Source organism: Zootermopsis nevadensis, unplaced genomic scaffold (genome assembly GCF_977971745.1).
Source record: "Zootermopsis nevadensis isolate Lab colony 2312 unplaced genomic scaffold, Znev_1.0 Znev_ptg000028l, whole genome shotgun sequence".
Taxonomy (NCBI): Eukaryota; Metazoa; Arthropoda; class Insecta; order Blattodea; family Termopsidae; genus Zootermopsis; species Zootermopsis nevadensis.
This window is the reverse complement of record NW_028259160.1, coordinates 19,538,371-19,564,401: the sequence shown is the minus strand read 5'-3', so window position 1 is coordinate 19,564,401 and position 26,031 is coordinate 19,538,371. Positions and strand designations below refer to the sequence as shown.

The following is a 26,031-nucleotide window of genomic DNA, read 5'->3' as shown; positions in this document are numbered from 1 at the left end:
GACATACTATTCTGATGTATTTTTGGTCTGACTTGGTTGCCGATGGACATTGCGTGAAAAAATTTGTTTTTAAAAAACGTTCAGCGGGGAAATGTGTTTTTAAAAGCAGTTTAATATTCGGGATAAAGATTTTTCCACAGATAGTGGCATGATAAATATTGGTTTGTAATGCGCGTTAAGTTTGACCGCACCAAGTTTCGAAGTGAGGTTATACTCATTAATTCAGTGAGATCAACATAACGTCGCTTATGAAGATGACCCAGAAGGCTAAAAAACCAAGTTATCTTCTTCGAGAGTTCTCCATGCTTGCGACGTTCACGTTTTCAAAGAGTGTGACAAGATTCCTAACACCTGTGGAAGGGTATGTTGTATATAATTTAATGTATTTTTGGTTCTTCTTGTTCGTAACTTCACACATTCAATTCACCGACCATTCACTAGAACAATATATTGCAGTCCAGTGTGATCATCATTATTTGCGATTCCCCGTTTTTGTGTAACTTTACTGTGAACCGTAACTTCTCTTCCCAATGTGAAGAAATAATTTAATGTATTTTAAATCTAAAACTTCTTGACGATGGTGATGAGTCAATTGAATAAAAATTTACTTGGATATTATCCATCGTCTAGTAAATATAAAACGTAAAACGACGTTTCGGAGACGGGACTCTATCTCCGTCTTCAGGTTCCTACACAGTTGGGCCCACTAAATAGAGCTAATCCATTTCTCCGGACCAGGGATTAGCTCTATCTAGTGGTCCAACTGTGTAGGAACCTGAAGACGGAGATAGAGTCCCATCTCCGAAACGTCGTTTTACGTTTTATATTTACTAGACGATGGATAATATCCAAGTAAATTTTTATTCAATTAATGTATTTTGTACGTAAAAAATTGAATTCGTTCACTTTCTCGTGTAAGCAGATCATATTCGAGAGACACTTCTGAATTGTAAATTACTGTTTTATTTTTCAAATATAATTTTTGTTATGTTGTAAGTAATGCAATAGCATTTTTCATCGCTTTTGACACAAGTGAAATACTTTTCTTTCTTTTTCTTGAATTTTGTTATACATTTTTTCCTCCAAATTTTACAGGAATTCATTTACTTGCCTATATAGGCTTATTGCATGACACAAGAAAGATCTGTAGTCGTCACATCATAACATGTATAATGAATTGGTTTTTTCACGTTGGCCATCCTGTTTCACAACCTCATAGATCTTATGACTTGTTGTCACGCATGCGTCTAATCCTTTCCGAGGCGGCTTCTGAGGATATTCTGTTTCAATTCAAGGGACTACTTTGATTTTCTTCAGAAAGTAGAGGAATATAGTGACTTGGAAAACCATGGAGAAGAAATACTTGGATTTTGGTTATGTATGTACTTGTTGCATTATTAACTGATTGATTGTTAATGTAATATTCCGATAACCCAGTGGGTGTGGTGTCTTGAGAACTAATTTTTCCTGCCCTTCTGGAATCCTAAAGAAAATAATCAGAGATTCAGTTGTGGTGGGTACTTTTGACAGGTTTATCCAGGTCCAAATCATCCAGGATATCTGTCAGAGTTGACCATATCATGAGAATGTCATTCAAATGTCTAAAATCACATTCGTCATATGTAGTCTTGCCCTATCTTGTTCGAAAATATTTTTCCATAGCTTGAAGAGACTGAACAAAATAGCCTTGAAAGATCTGCAAGTAGCGTGCGGCATTACTTATGTCATCCAGGAAGATCAGTGTGAAGATTCCATCTGATGAAATAGCGTCCCACACTGCATTTTTCAGACGCCAAGCATGGGTATCATCAGCGCCTCTGATATGCATGTTCTATTTATTGATATTTCAATTTATGTGAAACTGAGCTTCAGAGAACAACATGTGTTGAATAACTGTTTGCTCTTCTTCTAAATATTAATGAGATGAATCACAAAAGATGACTTAGCGAAATTCATCAACATCCGTCACTGCTTGTTGGATCTGAATTTTATAAGCAAACATTTTTAAGTCTTCTTGTTATGGTTAAAATGGATGATTGTTTTAAACCTTTTAACCAAGCTCTTGTGGCAGCCATTTTACAGATTTTCCTTGGCTACACATGAGTGCTGTCTGTATACATGCAGTGTTTTCTGGTATCCTCACAAACATTTTTCTGCCAACCCAGAACTTGTATGTTCAATATTTTTCACACTTTTAAATAGTTGATCTCTTCGGACCTTCTCTGCAGTCTCACTCTAAAATCGCGCTGCATCATACAGCACTTCCAGTTTGATAAAACAAACTGTTTCATACAAATCACACACTGGTCACTAGTGTACGCAGCTTGCGTATTAATGCTTGCTGAATATCCCGCCTAGGAAGCACTGCTAATTGATCAGAATAATCTAACCTCTTACATGTTCTATGATACCAAAGTTATTAATGTCAGTGCAGTATATCAGCAAATTTTGGGATTTGTAACAACAATGTCTTTTCTTAATATTTTGTGTGGGTGTGAAACCTGGTTTCTCACCCAAAGGGAAGAACATAAGTAATTTTGACTTTTTATTGGGAATGCATATGCAAATTGCAGCTGAATCGGGTAGTGTACATATATATTCATTATCTTAATTTGTAATACAAAGTAACATAGACACCTTTTTCAGGCTTGTAGAACAACTGTGCCCCAGTAATTGTAAATAAATACTAAACAGAAAGATGTTACAAATTAAATATAATGCATTTGTTCAAATTGGTATCTTGTTTGAAAGCATGTGTGCATGTGCGAACACACTTATCCATGTGTGTGAGAGAGAGACATTAACTATAATAACAACAAATAATTGTGTTCATTTGGATATTTTTATGAGTAATAATTTCTTTCTATTAATCTTTTACTTTGCTTTACATCTTTTTTAGATTTATTTCCGTATAATGTTTCCACTTACAAGTCTTATGATAAATCTGTTTTGACAGAATCGTATATTTTGGTGTGAAGATTTTGTTATAAATTACAACCCTGCCAATTTTTTTTCTCTCGTTACTTTAACAGCACAAGATAAGGAAAACGTGTCTGTTCTCACAAACTATTTGGTAATGTACACTCTAATGTTATTAAAGTGGTAGTTTGTTTATCATGATTTACTTTAGCGTGTGCTGTGCAATATTTAAATGTTAATATGTATGCTGAAATGCCCTGTCACCTGTTAAAATAGTTAAGAAGGTTACATGCAAGAGTTAGTATAAGTGAAAAATATATTTCCACTTCCATATTCATATTATATTTCTGTTACTGTTAGTGTCGATTGAACTCCAAACGTCAGTGGCTTTGTTGTGTTTTCGTGTTACGGCTGGATGCTCGTATGATGTTGGGTTGGCGCAGTTCATCCTATGTGGATATGTTTACTGCATTTTGGTATCTTGCTTCTTGCTGTGTGTTCTGTTGATACGATCTTCTGTGATATCGGATGTCTGTGGAGTAAATAAGATCAGCAATAATATGTGTAATAAATAACATTTCATATATTTGGGTATATATTTAAATATATTTAAGACTGATGTGGTGCATTAACACTTACAGTAGGTCTTGTGGCCTTCATATGTCGTCTGTTGTCAAGGAGTGTACTGCCCTGAGTATCATGGTATAATGTCTTGCTATATGATCTATGTACAAGGGGAGTTTGAAGAGTAATGAGATTGGCAACACTGCTCATCTTTAGTGGCCTTGATTAAGATGGCACATGTTTTGTTTTGTTTCCTCAAGTGTGTTTAGCTATTAATACAGATATAATCATTTTCCAAGGTGTGTGTGTCTGTAAAAGCTCTGGTACAAAAATCCTGTTTTGCAATGGTGGAACAGAACGACATTTTATGTTTGGAGGCAGAGATGTGCAAGAGAATATTGTGTGAAGCTCAGAAAAAGCGGTGAAGAGTCGTTAAAGGTGTTACAGAATGTATATGGAACAGAAACAATGAGCCGAGCTACAATGTTTCAGGTGTTGAAACATTTTAAAGATGGAAAAAAGAGGGTGGTTGATTGCGCTCGATGCATGAGACCAAGTGATGCTGATATTGTATTGTGACTCAAAAGGCATTATTCTTCAGCACTGGCTGCCTCAGCTAACTTTGAATGGTGTTTACTATCGATATATACTTGAAACTTATTTGGGGAATGCAATTCAGAAAGGAGTGATCAGAGTTCTTGAAGAAAGGTGGTGTCTGCTTGAAGACAATATACTACCACATATTGCACATGTGGCTAGGGCTGCGGAGTCAGTAAAAATGTGTCGACTCCTACCTCATTATGAACTCCTAAGAACACTTTCGCTACCATGTGAGCCGCCAGTGGCCTCGCACTTGCTGAGATTCAATGATGCATTGAGGCACATGGTGTGGGAATAATGCTTTGTAACTTTGGCTCCGACACATTAACCTTTAAACGACGGGGATTTAAATGGCAAAGTGGTAGCAGCCCTATGGAGTTTTTTGTTGTTGAGGTTTTTAAACTTTTGTGCACGCTCTACGGAAACCTTTAATATTATCTAAAGTAAACATGATAAATTGTCGAAATCAAAGTTATAATTATTCAAATAGAACAGAGAATACATAGAGTTTTTTTAAAAAATGCTGCTAATATCTTAATTACCTAAATATATACAATATATCTGTAAGTTTCTAAATTACGAGTTTCTTTTACTTACATTTTGGTTTGAGGCTTTGTTGGTGAAGGGTTTTACACTTAAATACTTTTACAGCTGCGTCTTGTGATATTCCAAGAAGCAGTTTTTGTCCACACATAAACCCACCTCACATTTCTGACACTTCACATTGACTTTTCTTGTTACCCCGCGAGCTGAACACACGCGACATCGCAGGCGATTAGATGGAACAGGCCAGTGCTTATTGCCAGTAGTGTCCAGTCTGGTGACTTGATTGGCAACATTTGCTGGCCTACCTGGTGGTCTGTGTGCATGTGGCTGTTGTCCAGCATGTACTAGCATATTTCTCACTAGGGCAAGTCGAAAATTCTCTGTGTGTGATTTTCTTTCCACCACATGAAGAAAGAATAATATAACTTCCCTCTAATTTAGTGGATACACATTCTTTTCACCCATCATGCTGAGGAATGTAAGTAGCCTTGAATAGGGGGTCTGAAAAGGAAGCAGAAACCCACTTGACAATAACAATGTTTATTGCTGTTTGGGTTGACAGCTTAGGCTGAACTTGTCAAAACCCTAGGGAAAGTGAATCAATGTTTGCAGCCTCTAAAATAGGCCAAAAGATGTAGCCAAGTCTTCTTACAATGTTGCAAGTATTCAAGTTCTGCACAAGGGCTGAGTACACACCTTACGTCCCAGACAAGGAAGCCTAGTAAGATAAAGGTTAAGAATGCAAACTGTCTACAAATCAACGGACTTCTGCACGTATTGTACGTGAATTTAAGTATATGTTAGAAGTCTAAAAATTAGCCTGATGATCCACGTGGTGGTGATGAAATCTCTTGTGGTACCATTTACTATTTTAGTAGGTTTTCCATCATTAATACATATTGAGCTTCTATGATGGAGCCAGAGACGGGGGTTTTAATACTGACTCCACAGCCCTGCATGTTGCTACGGAGGCACTACAAGACGTTGATGGACCACCTGTAGAACACCCACCCTACAGTTCAGACCTTGCTCCATGTGATTTTTTGGCATTTACAGCGCTTAAACATGACACTGAATATAAACAAGCTACCGCCTGTGCCATATGAGATATGTCTGGAAATGGCCTACTGCACATGTTTGAGAAGTTGGTGGGATACAACAAAAAATGTATAGCACGTGAAGGCCGTTAACTTCCACAATGTAACTGCCAAAACCTCAGGAATCCTCAGATGGTGAGTAATGCGAGTAGTCGCATTACTTTTCAAACTCCCCTCGTAAGGGGGGAGGATGTGTGCTGTTGGTAATATTGCTTGTATAGTGCGTCAAAGATCAGGTTATGACTGTGCATATCGATCAGCAGTTGGTTTGGTTTTAGGTACAGTATATGTGGTGTTTCTCTAATAGTTTAAACATCTTTTTTTACTGACTGTTTTTATTATTTCCAAGCATCTTCTGTGGGGCCATATGATTCTCCTGTATTTGGGATATGATGAGCATTACCTGATGATCTCTATTGTTCGATATTGAACATACATGTTCTTTAAACCTCTCTTGAAGTGTGTGATCTCTTTGTGCTATATAATTAGTGTGCAGTCTCTACAGTTTAGTTTATTTGCACCTCCACCATCAATTTTATTTTGTGATTGAGGTTTTTGGTGTTTTTTTTAAAGATATCAGTGGTTTGGAAGGGTATTGTGATAAGTATTTTTTTAATTTTGTTATATCCAAGATTTGTTTCATGTGTATGCAAATGTCGTCCATTTCTCCTTATGTCCTTTGTTTGTTTATTTGTGCTATTATGTTGTTTTTATGTTGATGTTTTGTGTTTACTGTTGTTAAATTTGTTCCATATTATATTTGTATTATGATATTTTTTTGGTTATTTGCCAAATGGAATTTAATTTCTTACTTTCATTCTTTATTTTATGATGGATATATTTGTTGCTTGATAGAACATGTAAGTGTCGCTGTTTTGTGCTCTGTAGGATGACGACATGTTTGATGTACAGTCATACTTATTAGAGATGGCTTCCAGTATGTGTTAGTTAATTGATCTTGTAATGCGAATGTGTGGTATTCTTTTGAGGCAGGTATTGACTGAATTATTTAATGATATTTAGACAACTTCCGCTGTGAAGGGTTAAGGGAAGAACATTCGTTGATGCTTTTTGACAGTTGGGGTACAGAGCACAATATTTGGAGCAATGAAGGAAATAATGGGGACTGGAGAAGACGCTTAATGTGGAGCTTCTTAATCATTTGTCTACATCAAATATTAATTATCGTGGTTATCAAATCAAGGAGGATGTGTGGGGAATGTAGACATTAAAAATGAATACAAGAATTCAGTTTGAAAACCTGAATAGATAAGACCCCTTGGTGGATGAAGACATAGATTGGAGGATAATATTAAAATAGTTATTAAAGAAGTATGATATAATCACAAGGACTGGATCCTTGTGGTTAAGGATAGCAACCAGTGGCAGGATCTTTGAACTCACTCTGTAAACCTTTGGGTTCCGTATATGCGGCTAATTTCTTGACTGCCTCAGAACTAGTCTGTTCAGTAGACTTAGTTCAGTAAAGAAATGAAACATTCGATTTTACGTTTAATTTGTTCAGTTGTTCTTGAGGCTGTTTGTACAGCACATGCATTACCACAGTTGTAATCTAATTCTTTCAGTCCAGATATATATAGACGCTCGTTTATGATGCTCGCTATAATTATCAGCTACTCCAAGTTACCTATCACCCAAGACAGGTTATCGATCCTTGCGCTAGCCCTTTATTTTGCAAGCATGTCTTATTGCGTTATGATTACATTTTGCATGGAAATTGTAAGTGGACAAAATGTGGTCGTGATCAGCATCAGGTATGGAGGTTTTGCATAACTTCATGTTACTAAAAGTTGTACCTGGTTCATAGAATGAGACATGTCTAACATCTTTTGCAGATCATGAATATAAAAGTTGAGGATTTCGCAGATACACAAGAAGAGGAGGATCCTATAACAAAACTTCCATTGATAAAGTCTGAACATATGGTGAGTTGTACATTACAATTAACTTTTAAGAAATATGTGGGATTACCTATTGTGTTTCTCTTGTCCATCTTCACATGAAGCAGTTGCACTCTGGTGAATGGATTTTGAAGTGTACTTCGGAAAATGGTGCCAGAGGACTGAATTTTGTTGCTCAGTGTTTATGAAATACCATTTTAAACTTCTGTTGGATCAGTTTTAAAACATTTGAAATTAAACATTGACCAAACTGAGAAATATTTTAGACAAATATGGCCCATAAATCTTGTATAATTTGTGGGCTTTGTATTCAAAACACTGCCTGTTGTTGAATCTCTTATACAATTCACAGGAACTATGAATATTTAAGATTATCTTTTATTTCTTTTGCGTCTTGATACAAATTGCACTGATATATTAGAACAGTGTTGTAATTTCTGTTAAGCATCATTAACTCTTTCCATATGGGAACCTAACATTGAGTATGTAATATTAAACTTTTATCAGGAGATAAATTTGCAGCCATGGAGACTTTCAATGAAGAAGGAAATTGTATCATAACATTTTGTGCTTTGTTTTTGACTTTGTTTCCATACACCCAAATATTCTCCTTTGCTCTGTCATTTTGGCTCAGCTTTGATTGATTCAAATATTTAAGAGGTTAACTTGACTTCATATATAAAGTTGGCTTGGAGGGAGGAGCATTAATGTGATACTCTGCTCGGTATTTCTGTCCAGAACATACAAAATGTAATTTCATTATTGTGTACATTTTATTCATGTTGTGTACATGTAACTATCGAATAAACCCCGTAACAAAATTTATTGTGACCTTTTAATATGTGCTTTACTGTCTCATTACGTAAACCAAGCCATAATCAGTTGAGCCATTGTCACTGCTTTGGCATGAACATACCAAGTAAACTGATGTGGATGTCTTTGAATTCATATTACATGGAGACAATTCTATTGAAGTGATATTTGTATTAGAAAAATCCTTTTTATAGTAATGGTTTTGATAGTTATAAGGAAGAAAATCTTTATGAAACAGCTGCTTTGATTGCATGTTGGTGTTTTTCTGGACTTTGTCCATAGTTTGATATTCTAAAATAGATCCGCTATATTTTGAGAGCTGGATCTGCTCTTGTCTTAAGGTGAAAATACCTGTTCTGATTTTCCCATAGAAGAGTCTTATTAATCCTTTGGGATTAGTCCCTTCTATGAGACCAGAGCAAGTCTAGTTCCCAGATCGTAGTGATCTTGTTTTACAATATCAAATGATGGATCATGTCGAGAAAAAGAGAAATATTAAATAAAATGCACCATCGTCAGGCTCCATTAAAGATGTTCCGCAGCTGCTATTAGTTTGATTCAGTACAATTGTATTGATAATTATTCCATTTCATGCAGTGAGAGCGCAAAGTCAAGACTCATAATGAGTATGGTTATTTTACAGGACTCCATCAATTTACAGAAAGTTGTACCTGATTCTTATAGTGAAACGAGTTTTGAGGCTTCTTATGATCACAATAAAGTCATGGATATCAAAGTTGAGGATGACAGAGGTGTGGAAGTGGAGGAGCATCCTGTCATGATACCATTTCCAGTAATAAAGGCGGAGCATGAGGTGAGTTGTGTGAGCATTTTTAGACACATTGCATCTCCATTTGCCTGTCCACATGAAGCAATTCCGCTCTGCTGAATAGATTTTGAAGTGTCCGGTGCAAACTAGTGCAAGGGAATTGTATTTGTTGCCTACTGTTTGCGGAATACCATTCTGTTTTGTGTTTAATTTATTTCAAGACGTGTGATATTAAATATTGAGAAATACAAGAAATGTTTTAGACAGATGTAGCCAGACAACTCTTTCATAGTTTTTCCAGACTTTCCAGTAAGCCTTGTTTTGATGGCATTAATTCCCATTGTAAATTCTATGCACATTTTTGTGGATCTGTGAATGTTTGAAGGTTTTCTCCTGCTGTCTTTTTTTCCTTTTTCTTTCTTTAACCTTGTTGCAGTGTGTATTACGAGGCGCGTCCACAAAGTAAGTTTCCCACTCGTCCCACAGCTAGCAAACCTTATATTGCGCGAAGCGACTGTGCGTACGTGATAGAGCAATGACGTAGCATGGCGCATGCATTAACGGTACTTCCCGCGTTCTCACAGTAGCATCGTTGCAGCTGTTGAAGATGGAGGTTCTTATTCCAGCTCCCGCCGACTGTGAAGTGCGGTCAGTGATAACGCTAGGCCGCACACGGCTCGACGGACAGCAAGTCTCCTGCAGGAGTTCAGCTGGGAGGTGTTTAATCATTCACCCTACAGCCCGGACCTCGCTTCCAGTGATTTCCATCTTTTCCTATACCTCAAGAAATTCCTGTCCGGTCAGCGTCAGCGTTTTGAGAATGACAGAGAGGCGGAGATGGTTGTCACACAGTGGTTCCAATCCCAGGCGGCAGACTTCTACGACACAGGTATTCAAAAGTTGGTCCCACGGTATGACAAATGTCTCAATTCCGGTGGCGAATATGTTGAAAAATAGCTGGACACTTGCTGTATCTGTTGCAATAAATATTTACATGAAATTGTGTTTTGTTTCTGTAAACGGCCCCAAGGAAACTTACTTTGTGGACGAGCCTCGTACTACAGTGGCATAGAACTGCCATTTTCATTAAGGACCATTAACAGGATAATTGATGACCCTCTGAAATTATAATATTATTTGATTTTTATATATGACTATGTTGGACATTGTTAAATTTCTGGAATATTATATTGCCTTGATTTTAAGACTCCATCAATGTAAGACACACTTGATTTAGGGGGGAAATTGCTACATCGATTGTTAGACACCATCAAATGTAAAATGCATTGTCATTATTCCTGTCTTTTGGTAATTCGTTTTAGATTAGCGGAAGTTTGTATTGAATCAGGTCTTTTCCAGTAAACAGCACACTTAGGTTTAAGTGCACGTTACTCATTATTGAAAGGAAAGGATAAGCTGAATCTTTGGATTACTGTCTGAAAGTTTTTCCTTCACATGATTCCTAATTAGGGTTAATACTGAATGATGAACAAATATACGTCGCTCAGAGCCACCTGAAACTTCAGATATAAGCGTTTTTTAATTAAACTTGTTACCGTATCACTGTCAGGTGATTTTTATATGTAATTGTTTTGTATGGATGTCAAACATGGTCTCTCACTCTGAGGGAGGAACACAGATTGCAGGTGTTTGAGGAGGATATTTGGGCCTCGGAGAGAAGACGATGGGGCATGGAGAAAGTTGCATAATAATGAGATTAGAAATTTGTACTCCTCCCCCAGTATTATCAGGGTGATTAAGTCATGAGATAGGTAGGGCATGTGGCTCACATGGATGGGGCACGGTGTGTTCACCGGGTATTGATCGTGAATCCTGAGGGGATGACACCGTTTGGGACACCTACATGTAGATGGGAGAATAATCTAAGGTGGGATCTATTTTTCTCTCCGTTGAGACACTGCGTTTATGTGGCAGGGGGATTGTTTGCCCTGTTTGAAGGGGAGAGCTATAACGTCGGTAGCTTAGCTACTGGTAGGTTCAACTTTACCGGACAGGTCAATGTTTAGGGGCCACACGAAAGTTGTCTCAAACCACTCCATCAGTTCTGGTTGTGCGTGTGGCCGACAACCCACCCTGTAAAAATCAGTTGTTGAGAAACCTTTTGAGAAGCCTCAGAATGGATGGGAATACCTAAGACGGCACGAGCAAAGGAACATGGATATTGAATTTGGTACTTGGAACGTAAGAACACTGTATAAAGCAGGTGCCCTGAAGACCTGAATACAGCAATATAAGCTTAAAGTTACAGGTGTACAGGATACAAGATGGGTAGCAACAGAAATGTGGAACTCTAAAACACATACTGTTTCCTGCAGTGGAAAGAGATAGGGAACACATGAAGCTGTAGCAGCATTTATAGTAGATAAAGCAATGAAAATAAGTATTATAAACTTTGACCCAGTCAATGAGAGGCTGTGTGTACTGCGCCTCGAAACTAATTTTTTCAAGCTGTCTATTATCAATGCCTATGCTCCTACAGAGGATAAAGATTAAAGATAGCTTTTATCAACAGCTAGAAAAGGTCTATGATAACATCCCTTCTAATGACATTAAGATGGTATTGGGGGATATGAATGCCTAGATAGGTAAGGAGGAATTATACCAGGGCACAATCGGACAGCACAGCTTACATGATGGTAGATAGGAATGAAATTTATATCTAAATGTTCTTATAAGAAATGTGAAAGTCATTTGACCAACACTTGCATGACGAAAATCTTCAGCACCAGAAAAACACAAGATATTAATTCAGCTGTCATTTATAGGGCATTTTTGCTGCAATTTACCTGTGTGATGCACTCCCACAATCTGGCTGCAAAATTGTAATTATTTATTTATTTGCAATGTCAGAAGTAATTATTAAAGTTGTACTGATCTTTGTAATTTGTCGCATGATGTTGGTGTACAGCCATGTGCTTCTCATTATAACAAGGTACATGAAAGTGTGAATGTGCGTATTAGTATCATGATGTTTCCTATGCTTGCTCCGTAAATGTGGAGCTATTTATATATCCATTTTTTGGCCATAAATCTGCCTCTCTGGATAAAGATACACAAGCAGGTAGGCAGGATTTGTCACTATAGAAAGTTATATGGTACCTTACAAGATAATAAGAGGTTCTGTTCAAGAGTGAAAAGTGTACCCCAATATTAAAAAATTGATAGTTTTTTGTGTGATTTTATTCAAATCTTTTGTTTTCTCTCTCTTAAATAGGATATGAGCCATTTTACAGCTATTCCTCGAATGCCTTCAAAATGTAATGATTTACACAGTCAGAAGCTTTTGCTAAATCACAGTAAATTCCTCTAACCTGCATTATTTTTATTGTTAGTTAGTTTGTAGGCTGCATCTTCCGTGGACGCACCTTTCCTGAAGCCAGATTTTTCTGGGACCAGTGTGCATGTGATGACATAACCTATTGTACATACCCTAACCTCACATACTTCCGAAGAAGTAGTTAACAGTTCAGTTAAGTGAATCTTTCCTCTTTCCCTTTTTATTATGTATGATGTTGTTTTTATTTTATTGCCAGATTTTGTTATTAGTCTACTGTAATACTGCTTTTTAGCCTATTTTATGACATCATTCAGGATATTACAGTACTTAATATAGAATTCTGTTGTTTTTGGGTGTTAACTGTTCCTGCTGTAGATATGAATCCTCCTACATTTTGCAAGATATTTTTAATCCTTGCATAATCGAATAATTCTTTAATTTGCCCATATTATAATTTTTATTAGATAACTAGCTTCATAAATATTTAGAAAAATATACAAAAATGAGTTACACTTTTTTTAATATTATTGTATTTTTAAGAGAGAAGTTGCCTACTACTGCAATATTATATTAATATGAACTATTACATTATACTATATTATTCATAAGCTACTGGATATTATGGTTCAATAGGTAATTTATTATTGAAGAGGTAGATGATGAGCTGAACCTTATATTTGCATAATGCTTCCCTCCTAACTGAATCATAGGATTTCCTGAAGGCTGTAAATAGCTAATATGTCCTCCATTGTACTCCTGATTTTTTCCCATTACCTGAAAAATACAGAATGTGTGTTCAGTGTTGACAGATTACATAAGAATCTTCAGTGATGATCCCAAATAATTCCATGTATGTTATAAATTAACCTTGATGGAGAATGTTGTATTTAGAATGAAATAGTTACCCCCACATCACAAGGTCTTCTCTTTAATCCACAGCCAGAAGACATTCTATGATGTAGTTACTAGGGACCCGCATAATATAGACTTTTCCCTGATTTAATTTTAATCAGATTTGAAACTAAAGGCTACAGAAATGTACCTATTAGCTTCGCTATACCTATTAATATGTCCATATGTAAGAACTTGAGGACAAACAGCTAATTGGATTTTCAAGATGTTTTATGTTAGGGATTTCTTCTATTTGAGGAGACACTTCGGTTTTGTTCAGTGTCATATTGGCAACATTTGGTACATTTCATTAATGCCTACATTTGCTTTTGCTTGTGAAAGTGACTTTGTGGTAGTGGTAAAGAATTACCAGCTAGCTACACAACCTCATTGAGCAAATGTAAGTTGTCATTCTTCATATTGACATCATCAGCCATCCAAACAAAGGCCAGGCACCCTACTTAAGCTAAGGTCACTTCCCCCAAACACCTCTGATGTTACTGGCATCATTCACAAAGGTCAAATTGCTGTTAATGTGACAGAATGGTTGCATTTGGCACACGTCATCTTTTTTCTCCTTCTTCTCCTTCTCCCCAAGCCGACTTTTTCGGTGTTTATGAAATTCTGTTCTCGGGATAAAGAGATGCATGGGTTGCAACAGGTTAATAACCATATGATGCAAGTTCACTCATATCCAAATAAAATCATAATTAATTTACTTGGATATGAGTGAGCTTCAGGTTTAATTCTTTTAACTTTTCCTTTCACTCTTATCTGTACTGTAAATTGAACCCAGTTAATAGTTAACTATATTGCTTCAAAGAATGTTATCATAAAATTGTATGTCACCATTATAATGGCATCTGTGTATCCTTGCCTTTCGATGCTCTAGATACCATCAAATAGATTGGTTAACCCCTCTCTTTCCACTCCCCAGCAGACTAAGCAATGTGAATAGGTTTTTCTAACAACATATCTGGTTGGGTGAAGCAAACTTGAACTTGGACATCATGTTATGGAATGTGAATATGTGGTTTGAATATGCATTTCTGCATGCTGTCAGTCGAGAGTTTGTTTGCTATGTATAAAATTGCAGTCTTTTCAGGTGAATCAACCTATTTGTCTGAGGTAGACATTAACTAAAAGAAATAGGAAATATAATTCTATCCCCCTGAGAGAATACATCTGTTCTGGAAAGAACATAAATTTGTAACGCAATATTTATTGTGCTTACTTATATCTTTGTTTCAGTCTCATTCTTCTTCCTAATAAGATTTGTCCTAATATTGTTTTCAATTTGTTTGCTAGTTTCCTGCAAAAGAACAGAACTTATTACAAGTTGGTGAGCTTCCATATACCTGTGAAATGTGTCATAAATCATTCACTTCTCGAACTACACTGAAGAAACATCAATGCGTTCACAGTGGGGACCATTCATATTCCTGTAATGTGTGTAATAAGTCATTCAGCCGTAGAAGTGATTTGAAGAGACATCACCGTATACATAGTGGGGATCGCCCATTTTCCTGTGATGTATGTAACAAGTTATTCAGTCCTCAGAGTAGTCTGAAGAATCATCAGCATATGCACAGTGGAGAAAGGCCATATTCCTGTAATGTGTGTAATAAGTCATTCAGCTGTAGAGATAGTTTGAAGATACATCTCCGTTTACATAGTGGGGAGCGTCCATATTCCTGTGATGCATGTAACAAATCATTCAGTCATCAGAGTACTCTGAAGAATCATCAGCGTATACACAGTGGAGATAGGCCATATACCTGTGATGTATGTAACAAATCATTCAGTCAACAGAGTCATATGAAGACACATCAACGTATGCACAGTGGAGATAAGCCATATACCTGTGATTTGTGTAATAGGTCATTCAGTCAGAGGTGTCATCTTAAGATACATATCCTTATACATAGTGGGGAGCGTCCATAAATCTGTGATTTGTGTAAAAAGTAATTCGTTCAGAATTGTGCTTTGAAGACACATCAACTTACACATGGTAGACGGCAGCCACATTAATGTGATGTATATCATAAATGAACTCTCTTTAATGACTGATCTGTTCTTCAGTGTCATTAACTCTTCTCATTAATAGAATAATCCGATGAGTCAATACATGTGTGGGGTGCGCATATTCTTGTGATATATGTAAGTCTTCCTATTATCAGAAGAGTCTGCAAAAGTATCATTGCATACCCAGATTAAAGTTACTATAGTCCCATCAGGTATAAGACTTTTTCTTCTGTCAGAATGCAAATGAATACCAACTCGTGCACATTTTTTAGTACAGGAATATTGTTCAGGATAGGAACAGTAATTGTGCATTTCAGGCAAAGGGCAGTCACACTCTTGTGTAATACAATGATGAGCATCTCATGACGTATGACGTGAAGTTTCTCGGCGAATAAATGCAATAAAAAATAAAATAAATGTATTTGAAAACACTTTATTTCCTCTATATAATTATTCTAATATTGCCCATTACGTTGTCATTATCAACCAATTGGCTGAACTGGCAGTAAGTCTGCGAGCGAGGAGTGCGAAGCAGAACGGGGCTATCATCTGCTGCAAGGATTTCAGTGCGGCTGGCCGGTCAAGAGCGCTGTGTGAGGTGGAGTGAGGGGCAGTTCACTGGTACAGCGCGTTTTGGGGCTGCAGTTGCCACAGCCGGATCATAGTAAACATGCTGGCCCGTTACCACACATTTTAGACTGTTTTCTGTATCACAATCTGTTTCGTGGTTATTGTTAAAGTGTGTTCAGTAATTGTGTGTGCTGACTATTTTTTCTTCTGATAATGACAATGAGCAAAGGAAGTGTATCATTTATACATGACATTACTTTTTCCAAATTCTTTGAGTGAAAAAAGTGATGCAAAAAATCATGGCCGTTCTCTTCGGGACTTAGAAATAGCTAAAACATCGTCGATGTAAATTTACTTTTCATTTATTTATATTGTCATGTATTGAAAACCTATTCTGCGTTTCCCCCTTGCACAGAACTGCCACTCCTCAGACCCACGAGCGGCCATTGGGTAGGTGAGCCAGGAAACTAACTTTATTTCGCATGGAAACAAAGCACCGGGTGCTCCATAAGAACTGAATACTATTCACGTGCATCTAATACAAGTATAATCTGTACAAAAATAAGTATAAACACTACAATATGGCTGACACTTATCAAAAGGCCACGCTTCGCTACTGCATGCACGTACAATGGGAATTTAAGCCTGTTGGTGGAATACATTCAAACTGACACAAGGAAATGCAATGTAAATCTTTGTATAAATGTTTTGTGTTTGTTTGCTCTTTGCTTAAATTCTAGTTACATACAGAAATTTGTATCATATTGGGCTAAAGAAAGAAATCAGTAATGAGATACGCTTAAGCAAAGAAACTGTATTGATCATTGTGAGATTTGAGGTTTTCACAGCAGTGAGTCTGAAGATTGCTGTCTTCTGGGTTGTTACGCCTTGTAGTCTGGTAGATTTCCACCGATGTTTCAGAGGTCCTTGCTGCCTCCATCATCAGGGCGATAAATCTACACAGCTAGAAACGCCCACGCTCTCCTATTGTTCTCCAACGACGCCTGATTTGCTCTCATTGGCTAGGATTAGGCTATTCCAGTTGGCACATTCATCGCCCTGATGACGGAGGCAGCAAGGACCTCTGAAACGTTGGTGGAAATCTACCAGACTACACGGCGCAACAACCCGGAGAGACAGCAATCTTCTGTATTAATCAATTTTCTAGAGCTTATAATATGTTGAAACATAGAAGTTAGGCCGTTTGCAAGAGATGCAGAGCAATTTATAGAAATTTCCAAAAGGAATTTAGTTCCATGATTCACCTGAAGCGGATCTTTCGATAACCGTTCGGGTATACATTGGACTTCCGGTCGTATGTTAGAGAGTTATCAGAAAATCTTATTGGTGCCAGTCTTAACGGTGAGTGAAATTCTATGTCAATATTCAGGTCCATGTTAGAGGATTCTGGAACATTAACTACGCCATTAGGCGTATCAGTTTCGTTATGTGAAGTAAAGAAATCCAGATTAAAAAAATCGAAAATCTGAACGGTTGGAGATCTTTCCTTGTCGAAATTGAAGAAGCCTTTAGACCGTCTCATGCTTCCGTAAAAAAATAAATAGCCACAATTCTGGTGAAACGGGTTGTAAAGAGAAGGTACAATGTATTTTAATGTTAACAAATCACGTCCTTTGTGAATTAGCAGTTCTTTTTCGTGGTAAATCTTCTCCAGGAAGAAAAGGTTCCTGCCATGGTAGCACACACAATCAAATAGATCATGTTTTAGTAGATAATAGAAGGCACACAAATGTAATTGATGTGAGGTCATTCAGAGGAGCAGATTGTGACACTGATCTTATCTGTTGGTAGCAAAAGTGAGGGAGCGGCTTTCAGTAAGTAGACGAACTAAACAAAATTTTGACACAGAAAATTTTTTATTTCAAAAAATTAAGTGAGGGAGAGGCAAAGGAACAATATCAAGTTGAAATTTCAAATAGGTTTCAAATTTTAGAGAAGGATGAAGATAATGAAAGTGTGGACATCAACAGGGAGTGGGAAAATGTCAGAAACTGCATCAAAATTTCAGTCAAAGAGAAACTAGTATTACAGGAGAAAGCAAAATAAACCGTGGTTTGATGAAGAACGTTCAAAAGTAATGAATCAAAGGAAGCAAACAAAATTTCAATGATTGCAGGACCCAAACAAAACAAATGCGGATAATCTATGTAACGTGAGACGTGAGGCTAGTAGAACCTTTAGGAATAAGAGAAGGGAATACCTGAAGGGCAAAATTGTTGAACTTGAGACAAATAATAATGAAAAAAATATCAGATACCAGTACAGAGGCATTAATAACTTTAAGAAAGGATATCAACCCTAGACCAATATGGTAAAGGATGATAGTGGCAATTTGTTTGCAGATCCAATAAAAATTGTGAATAGGTGGAAAAATTTCTTTAGCCAGCTCTTAAATGGTCATGACACTGATGATGTTAGACAGATTAAAATACATACAGCTGAACTGTTGGTGCCAGAACCTAGCTTAGGCGAAGTTGAACGAGCCATTGGGAAGTTGAAAAGTTATAAATCTCAGTATTGATAAGATTCCAGCAGAATCAATTAAAGCAGGTGGCAAAGGGTTACATATGAGGATCCATAATTATTCCTATTCATAAGAAGGGGTCAAGACTAAGTGTGGTAATTACCGAGGAATTTCTCTGCTATCAACCTCATACAAAATTCTATCAAACATTCTTTTGGCAAGATTAACTCCATATGCGAATGAAATTATTGGTGATCATCAGTGTGGGTTCAGACGAAACAGATCAACGATTGATCAGATCTTTTGCATCCGTCAGATACTGGAGAAAAAATGGGAGTTCAGTGGGACCGTGAATCAATTATTAATAGATTTCAAAAAAGCCTATGACTCTGTGAAGAGAGAAGTGTTATATAATATTCTTATTAAATTTGGTATACCAAAGAAACTAGTGAGTCTAATAAAAATGTGCTTAAATGAAACCTGTAGCAAAATTCGAGTAGGTAAATATGTACCTGAGACATTCTTCATCAAGAACGGTCTAAAAGAAGGAGATGCTTTGTCTCCCTTGCTCTTTAACTTTGCGCTAGAATATGCTATCAGGAAAGTCCAAGATAGGCAGGAGGGTTTGCAATTGAATGGGACACATCAGCTATTGGCATTTGCTGAAGATGTTAATTTATTGGGGGACGATATGAATACAATAAAAAGGAACGCAGAAGTTTTACTGGAGGCTAGTAGACAGGTGGGGCTAGAAGTAAATTCAGAAAAAACTAAGTACATGTTAGTATCTCGTCATCAGCAGACAGGCGGGCAGAATTATCTTAGGGTGGCTAATAAATCCTTTGAAAGTGTTACAAAGTTCATATATTTGGGAACAACAATAACAAATCAAAATGACACTCATGAGGAAGTTAGGAGGAGACTAAATTCCGGAAATGCTTGCTACTTCTCAGTTCAAAATATTTTGTCTTCCCATCTGATTTCTAAGAACCTGAAAATTAAAGTGTACAAAACAATAATTTTGCCTGTTGTTTTGAATGGGTGCAAAACATGGTCTCTCACTCAGAGGGAGGAACACAGATTGCAGGTGTTTGAGAACAGGGTGTTGAAGAGGATATTTGGGCCTAAGAGGGAAGATGATGGGGCGTGGAGAAAACTGCATATGATGAGCTTAAAAATCTGTACTCTTCCCCCAGTACTGTCAGGGTGATTAAGTCGAGAAGAATGAGATCGGCTGGGCATATAGCGCCCATGGATGGGACAAGAGGTGTTCACCGGGTACTGGTCGGGAAACCTGAAGGGAAGAGACAGCTGGGGAGACCTAGATGTAGATGGGAGGATAATCTCAGGTGGGATATATGGGAGATAGGAGTTGAAGGAAACTGGATTTTATTGACCCAGGACAGGGTCCGGTGGAGGGCTTTGGTTAATTCGGTGATGAACCTTCGGGTTCGGTAAGCCATCTAGTTCGTTAGGTAGTTAGTTTAACTTTGCTTCCAAGTGAACAGTAAAGTAATAAGTACAAATGCAAATTGGTACATCAGTCTCTCAATACAGTAAAACCCCTCTAGTTGGACACCCCTATATCCTGGACACCCCTCTATATTGGACAGTTTTAATTGGAACCGGCGAATATCCTATAATTTACATATCCACAATATCCTATATCTTGGACACCCCTCTATCCTGGAACTTGGTCACCCCTTTTTGTTGTAAGTTGGACAGGTTCATGCATGCACTTAGCATCAATGCTTTTATGGGAAACGTTTACAGTTAGTATTTTGTTGTTTTGAATTTCTGACTGATGAATGCCTTCTACCTGAGGATTTGCTTATGGCTGAGGGTGTGAGACTTTGAACACATCATTGGAATGCAGTGAAAGTGTATAGTTATTCTTTTGTTAAACACCTCACTGGAGTTTCAACTTTGTCAGTACTGTATTGCAACTGAGTTAAACAGTGTTAACAGAAATTGGAACAGTATGCGTTCGCTCATAATCAACCAGGAGTGGTTGAAACTTTATTTGGGTTGCGGTGAAAATTAGAAAGAGAATGGCAAATTCCAAGATAAAAGCAAAAAAGCAGTGTCTTGTGATAGACTTTTTGCAAGAAATGAGTGACATCATATGTTGAGCTAATGCCGTAAGTACAATTAAAAAGAATACATTCTGAACATTTAAAATTTCATTGAGGCTGGGATGTAATGTGCAACCATAAGAGTGGGTTTAAAAAGATTATTATTATTATTGTCATTAATTCTTAATTCGAGCAAGCCTACAGTAGTTAGATTATGTAAAACAGAATATATTATTGGTAAATGTAAAGTATTGGTGCCCTTCCGTTTGAGCTTATCCATGCAAGTTTAATTTACTGAAAACAAAATTTGTAAAAATTTAATTTACCCTTTTGATTTTTCTTATCAATAATTTCCTTTTTGTGAAGGGCTTCATAATACTTTACAATTACCACATTGTTATTACATGACAATTTGAAAGGGTGATTTCCCCTTTCCCTCTATCTTGGACACCCCTGTAAGTTGGACACATTATCGTGGAACCGCAAGTGTCTAAGTTAGAGAGGTTTTACTGTATATGTATATAACACACACGAGAGAGAGAGTGCGCATATATATATATATGGGATAGGTTAAGTTGCTCCACATGTGACCATACAACCCAAGTAAGTAATTTGAGGCTGACTAAGAGGTTGACCCCATATGGAAAACATTGAAATACACGGCTACTGCTTTGCCCCCCCTACCTCCACCTTCCACCATGGTACGTAGCAGGTCAACTGCACTTTAATAACCTATATTGGAAATCATAAAGGAATGTTGTACATAGAAATCAATAAAACTGCACTATCATAATTGCTATAAAATGACTGATTAATCAGAGTTCAATTGGTGAGGGAATGGATTAAAATAGAAGAGAATAGAATAATCACAAGTGATGATCCATATGAAGAAAAGGGCATATACGTAAGAAACGTATCTATCAGTATCAAACAAACCTCAACAAATTATCTTTATCAAATATACAAGAAACTGCAGTATAAACTCAAAGTAGAACAGAATAGAATTTATTTACATTCCATAGATACTACAAAGGCATAAGCCAAGGATGTAGAACAGTTCATGGCATAAATAAAATACCTGTTTCTAGTACAAATATAAATATATAGTTATAACAGCTATTTACAGTTTTTGAAACCACAGTATTACAACAAAATAATAAAGATCAGAAACCATCACCATTGATACTTACATGCATTTATAACAGTTAAGACTTTTTGAGTGATGTAAATTCTTCTACTGAGTAGAAGGAGTGAGATAGGAAATACTCTTTTAACTCTGGCTTAAACAATTACTGGATAGTGGAAGAATATTAAAACTTCTTAAATAATTCCCTACAAGAGGCTCTCCTTTTAGTGCCTGCCATTTCTTTTCAATGTAAAATACTTTTTTTCTGTTCATTGAATTTCCCCAGAAAGTGATTCCGTATGCCACGATGGAATCGTAGCAAGCAAAATAAACTAATTTTAAAGTTTCTGTCTTCATGAGTGCTGCAATTGTCCTCGTAGCAAAACATGCCGAGCTTAGTTTTGGGATAATGTATTGAATATTTTTTCAGTCTAATTTGTTGTCAATTTGCAGGCCAATAAATTTAGTTTCTTCTATTTCGATTATTTTATCATCATACCCTATATTTAGATTTACACAAGTTCTGCTGTTACTTTAAAATTTCGTGAAATTTCTTTTGACAAAATTTAATGTGAGTTTATTGGCTTTAATCCACTTGTTCAATCTAGCAGAAATCATTTAAGAAGTAACCAGTAACCTATAATAATCTTATTTGAAGCTATTAATTTATGGCAAATCTGAACTAATACAAGGAACATCATAGAATCAAGCCACGACACACCAGCATTTAAAATCAAATTAATTACCTTATTTTCACCTGTTAATTTGAAACCGAAAATGTTTCCATACCCTTCGACGCTACTCTCAGCACAGAGCATACAATCGTCAATGTTATACGACAATAGTCAAACCAAAGCGAACATAAGAAACTGTGGAAGTATTCTCCTGCCATCTAGTCACCATTTTTACATAACACATAGATGTAGAGATCTCGGTAGATTGACGAGGTCTTTATCAAACAGTAGAAACTGATGCATGCTATAGGTATTAAAGTCACATAAATTGCATAGGCCGCATTTCTTAGCTGGCTTTTTCACTATATTGTTTTATTCACCACATGATTAAATGCGCAGGGAGGTACATTTTTCTCTACTTTGGGGGTTTTATTTTTGCATAAAGCATTTTTGCGTTTTGGGCAGAGCAATGGACCTGTCGTAAGACAGAACACTGAATAATAAAAGCATTTCACTTTGAGATATGAGCCCCCAACCAGGAAATATTATTAGAATTTTTTGTTTTCAGGAAAAGAAGCCAGATCCACTGAGAAGACAAAAAAAAAAGGTCATGGAAAAATTTAAGTAATTGAATTTGTAACAAAGGAAAGGACAACTTTTCTGATGATTCTGTTGTCTTCCCACTCTTACATAGGTGAGAGTTATTGAAGCTTACTTCTTATAGAGATTGCTTTCATAGGGATATTTAACCATATAGTCTGGTATAAATTGATTAACATTTCTGAGGTGCTTACTGCCTCTGAAACGTCAGTGAATTTCTACCAGACTACATGATGCAACACTCAGGAAGGTAGCAAACTTCTTTATTTATCTCCATGACAGCCTGATATCTCATTTTGCTTCTTATGGTTCAAAGTAGGCTATGTAGTGCTGTGTTAAATAAAGAAAGATATTACTCACTTCAGCAAAGATCTTAGTGACAGAATGATCAGAGAAACATGTAGTGACATGATTTTGCTGTTAAGCTAACATACAGAAGTAAAGAGTGAGGAACAGAATTGTTATTTCTTATATTATTGAGGTCTGAAGGTTTTAAAACCCCGTCACAGTTGCATGGCACCTATAAGAAACTGTAAACTGTGACTGCTTATACACACTGCTACTAAAACTAAACTAAACCACATACGTAATGTGCAATTAGATAAATCAGCTGGTACCAGGAAATGCCTATGTTGAAGGTCTTCAAAAAAGTATTCACGTTAATTGCATTAATTACAGACATTACACACACACAGCAATTTGACATGCAGTCCGTCATAACAATCTCAAGTGAAAGTAGACAACGGAGTACTGAAAGCGATGAATTTGTTAAACTTCCCATTGAGGTAAGGATTCTCAACATCTGCAGTGGCATCTAATCAGTTATGCATAAGATTATGTATTTTATGATCTTGAATCTTTTATTGTGACGTGTGCTTTAATTTTTCATTTTAAAAGTTGAAGCTTATGTGGTCACCTCTTAAAAACATTCTACTAAAACAAATTGTTTTCATTGCCTTGTTGTATTTTAAATTGTTTTCATATTCCAGATTATAATATACATCCTGGCGTTCCTGCCTTTGTCAGACAGAATAAGTGCCGTGCAAGTGTACCATTTGTGACATATGGCATCAAAAGACCTCAAACTGCATAGCAATAGAGTAGTGGTATTGCAAGAGGACCTTACTAGACCACTACAAGTCTTCAAAAATAGTCTTGGAACATTTCTGCATTTTGTGTTCAAAAATGTAGACCTAGGAGGAAAATTAACCAAATTTTGGGATAGATTCTGTCCACAAATGCAGTCTCTTTCCATAAATAGTTGTGATATATCAGAAAAGACTTTCGTAGATATTTTATTAAAGTGCTCACATTTGGAAACTCTCGATATGAGTGCTTGTCCTGATCTTTTAAAGTCAGGAAGGGTTCTGGAGCAGAAATCTGATGTTAATCTGCTTAGTAACACTCTTGTCAAACTTAGGGAGCTAAAACTTGATTCAAATTCATATTTGTCAGATGCCCTTTTCAATAGATTTGTGGCAATTGCTTCCAATTTGGAAGATCTGTCATTGACAGGATGTCAGATCTGTTTCGATTTTGAGCTGTGTAAGAAATATTACCCTGGTGACATGTTAGAATCTGGATACACAATGGCATCAGAAAGAGTTCTGACATTCATTTAAGTGCAGAGATTACCCACAAGCAACCAGCTTTTCCCATATAGAATCGTAATCTTCGTAATGCACGGGATTACTTATGAGAAGCTTAAAAACTATCAAAATTCTTACAATTTTAAAATCATGAAATTGACTTCATTTCGACAGAACGGGGTGTACTAAAATTGTTACATCTTTCGAAATTACAAATGTTTTTAAAAAAACAAAGTTAATTTGTATTATTTCGTTAGGCTGTGTTGGCAATATTCGGGTTGTATACAGAGTGAATCTAAAGTGTGTTCACAAATTTTGTGTGCGTGTTCCTGGATCACAAATAAGAAAAATGTTCCTGTGAACATGCGGTCACAAATGCTTCTTTTTCGAAATAATAGCCAAAAATAAGTTTCAATGTATGCCTTTATTGTCAAGTATAAGTACAGATATATTTCTTTTTAACAGATGCTCAAAAGTTTCTCCTCCTTTCTCCACACATGCATAAGCACGACGGATTCGTTTGCACACACCAGGGTTTTCTCGAGTCATCTGGCATGCTTTCTGCACACGTTCCCAGAGGTCGTCTTCATTGTTTATGGGTGTTGCATAAGCGACGAACTTCAAGTGACCCCACAGATAAAAGTCCAATGGAGTCAGGTCCGGTGACCTCGGTGGCCATGCTACTGGGCCACCACGCCCAATCCATCGCTGAGGGTGCTTTTCATTGAGATAACATCTGACGGGATGGGAGAAGTGTGCTGGGGCTGTGTCGTGCATAAACCACATTTGTCTTCTTGTACATCTTCAAGGAGACGTGGCAAGTGTCTTACTAAGAATCGCCGATATGAAGGTCCTCTTAGACGCGATGGACCAATAAGCATGTCGCCAGGAGTTACTGCCCAACGTTAATTGAAAATCTTTGCTGGAAGCTGGATTCACTTTGATATAAAATCAATTCATTGAAACTTATTTTAGGCTATTATTTCGAAAATGAGACATTTGCGACCCCATGTTCATAGGAACATTTTCCTTATTTTGTATCCTGGAACACGCACACGAAGTTTGTAAACATACTTCTGACTCACTCTGTATATGTATGCAGGGTACAATCGGGTAGCGCCCAGTGGAATCCACGTTGTTTATTTACGGACAGACTTCGTTTTGTACACGTCCGTTCACCTGTACTCAGATTTCGGCAGACTCTTGCTGGTCTGGGCACGTGAGATCGGTCAGTGATACTCAGGGTCGAAGATGTGTTGACCGTTTTCGATTGGGTCTGACTCGCCTGGAAAGGCTGCGATTACGAAGTTTCGTCATGTTCGTTCCGGTTTCAACAGGCATGGACGGTCTTATTTTTAGCAATCAGAATTATAACAGTCCCTCCCGAGCAACCACTCAAACAAATTCCCAAAGTTTCTTTTTATTCAAAACGTTGTTATCCATCAACACGTAGCAGATTCAATTCGGA

General features: G+C 36.9%; 1 protein-coding gene and 1 long non-coding RNA gene across 11 annotated transcripts; one reads left to right on the top strand and one right to left on the bottom strand.

Moving 5' to 3' along the window:
- Positions 1-232: 232 nt before the first annotated feature.
- LOC110839395 (uncharacterized) lies at positions 233-25,341 on the top strand. Of its 10 annotated transcripts, XR_015537518.1 has the most exons (6): positions 1,194-1,378; positions 7,583-7,672; positions 9,105-9,275; positions 22,943-23,068; positions 23,653-23,759; positions 23,964-24,797. XR_015537518.1 is itself a non-coding variant. In XM_087357637.1 (4 exons), the coding sequence occupies exons 2-4, from the start codon at positions 7,586-7,588 to the stop codon at positions 15,361-15,363; spliced, it is 894 nt and encodes a 297-aa protein (XP_087213763.1). In that variant the 5' UTR covers positions 233-361; positions 7,583-7,585; the 3' UTR covers positions 15,364-15,880. The 10 variants fall into 10 exon arrangements, 7 of the variants coding, with proteins under 7 accessions (XP_087213763.1, XP_087213760.1, XP_087213764.1 ...); XR_015537520.1 differs by lacking the exons at positions 23,653-23,759; positions 23,964-24,797 and adding an exon at positions 25,029-25,341; XR_015537519.1 differs by lacking the exon at positions 23,653-23,759 and having other exon boundaries at positions 1,195-1,378.
- LOC147872411 (uncharacterized) lies at positions 3,061-22,461 on the bottom strand. The gene is made up of 3 exons (XR_015537526.1): positions 22,447-22,461; positions 4,681-5,130; positions 3,061-3,451 (listed from the first exon to the last, which is right to left on the bottom strand). It is a non-coding gene; the product is annotated as an uncharacterized LOC147872411 (long non-coding RNA).
- Positions 25,342-26,031: the final 690 nt, after the last annotated feature.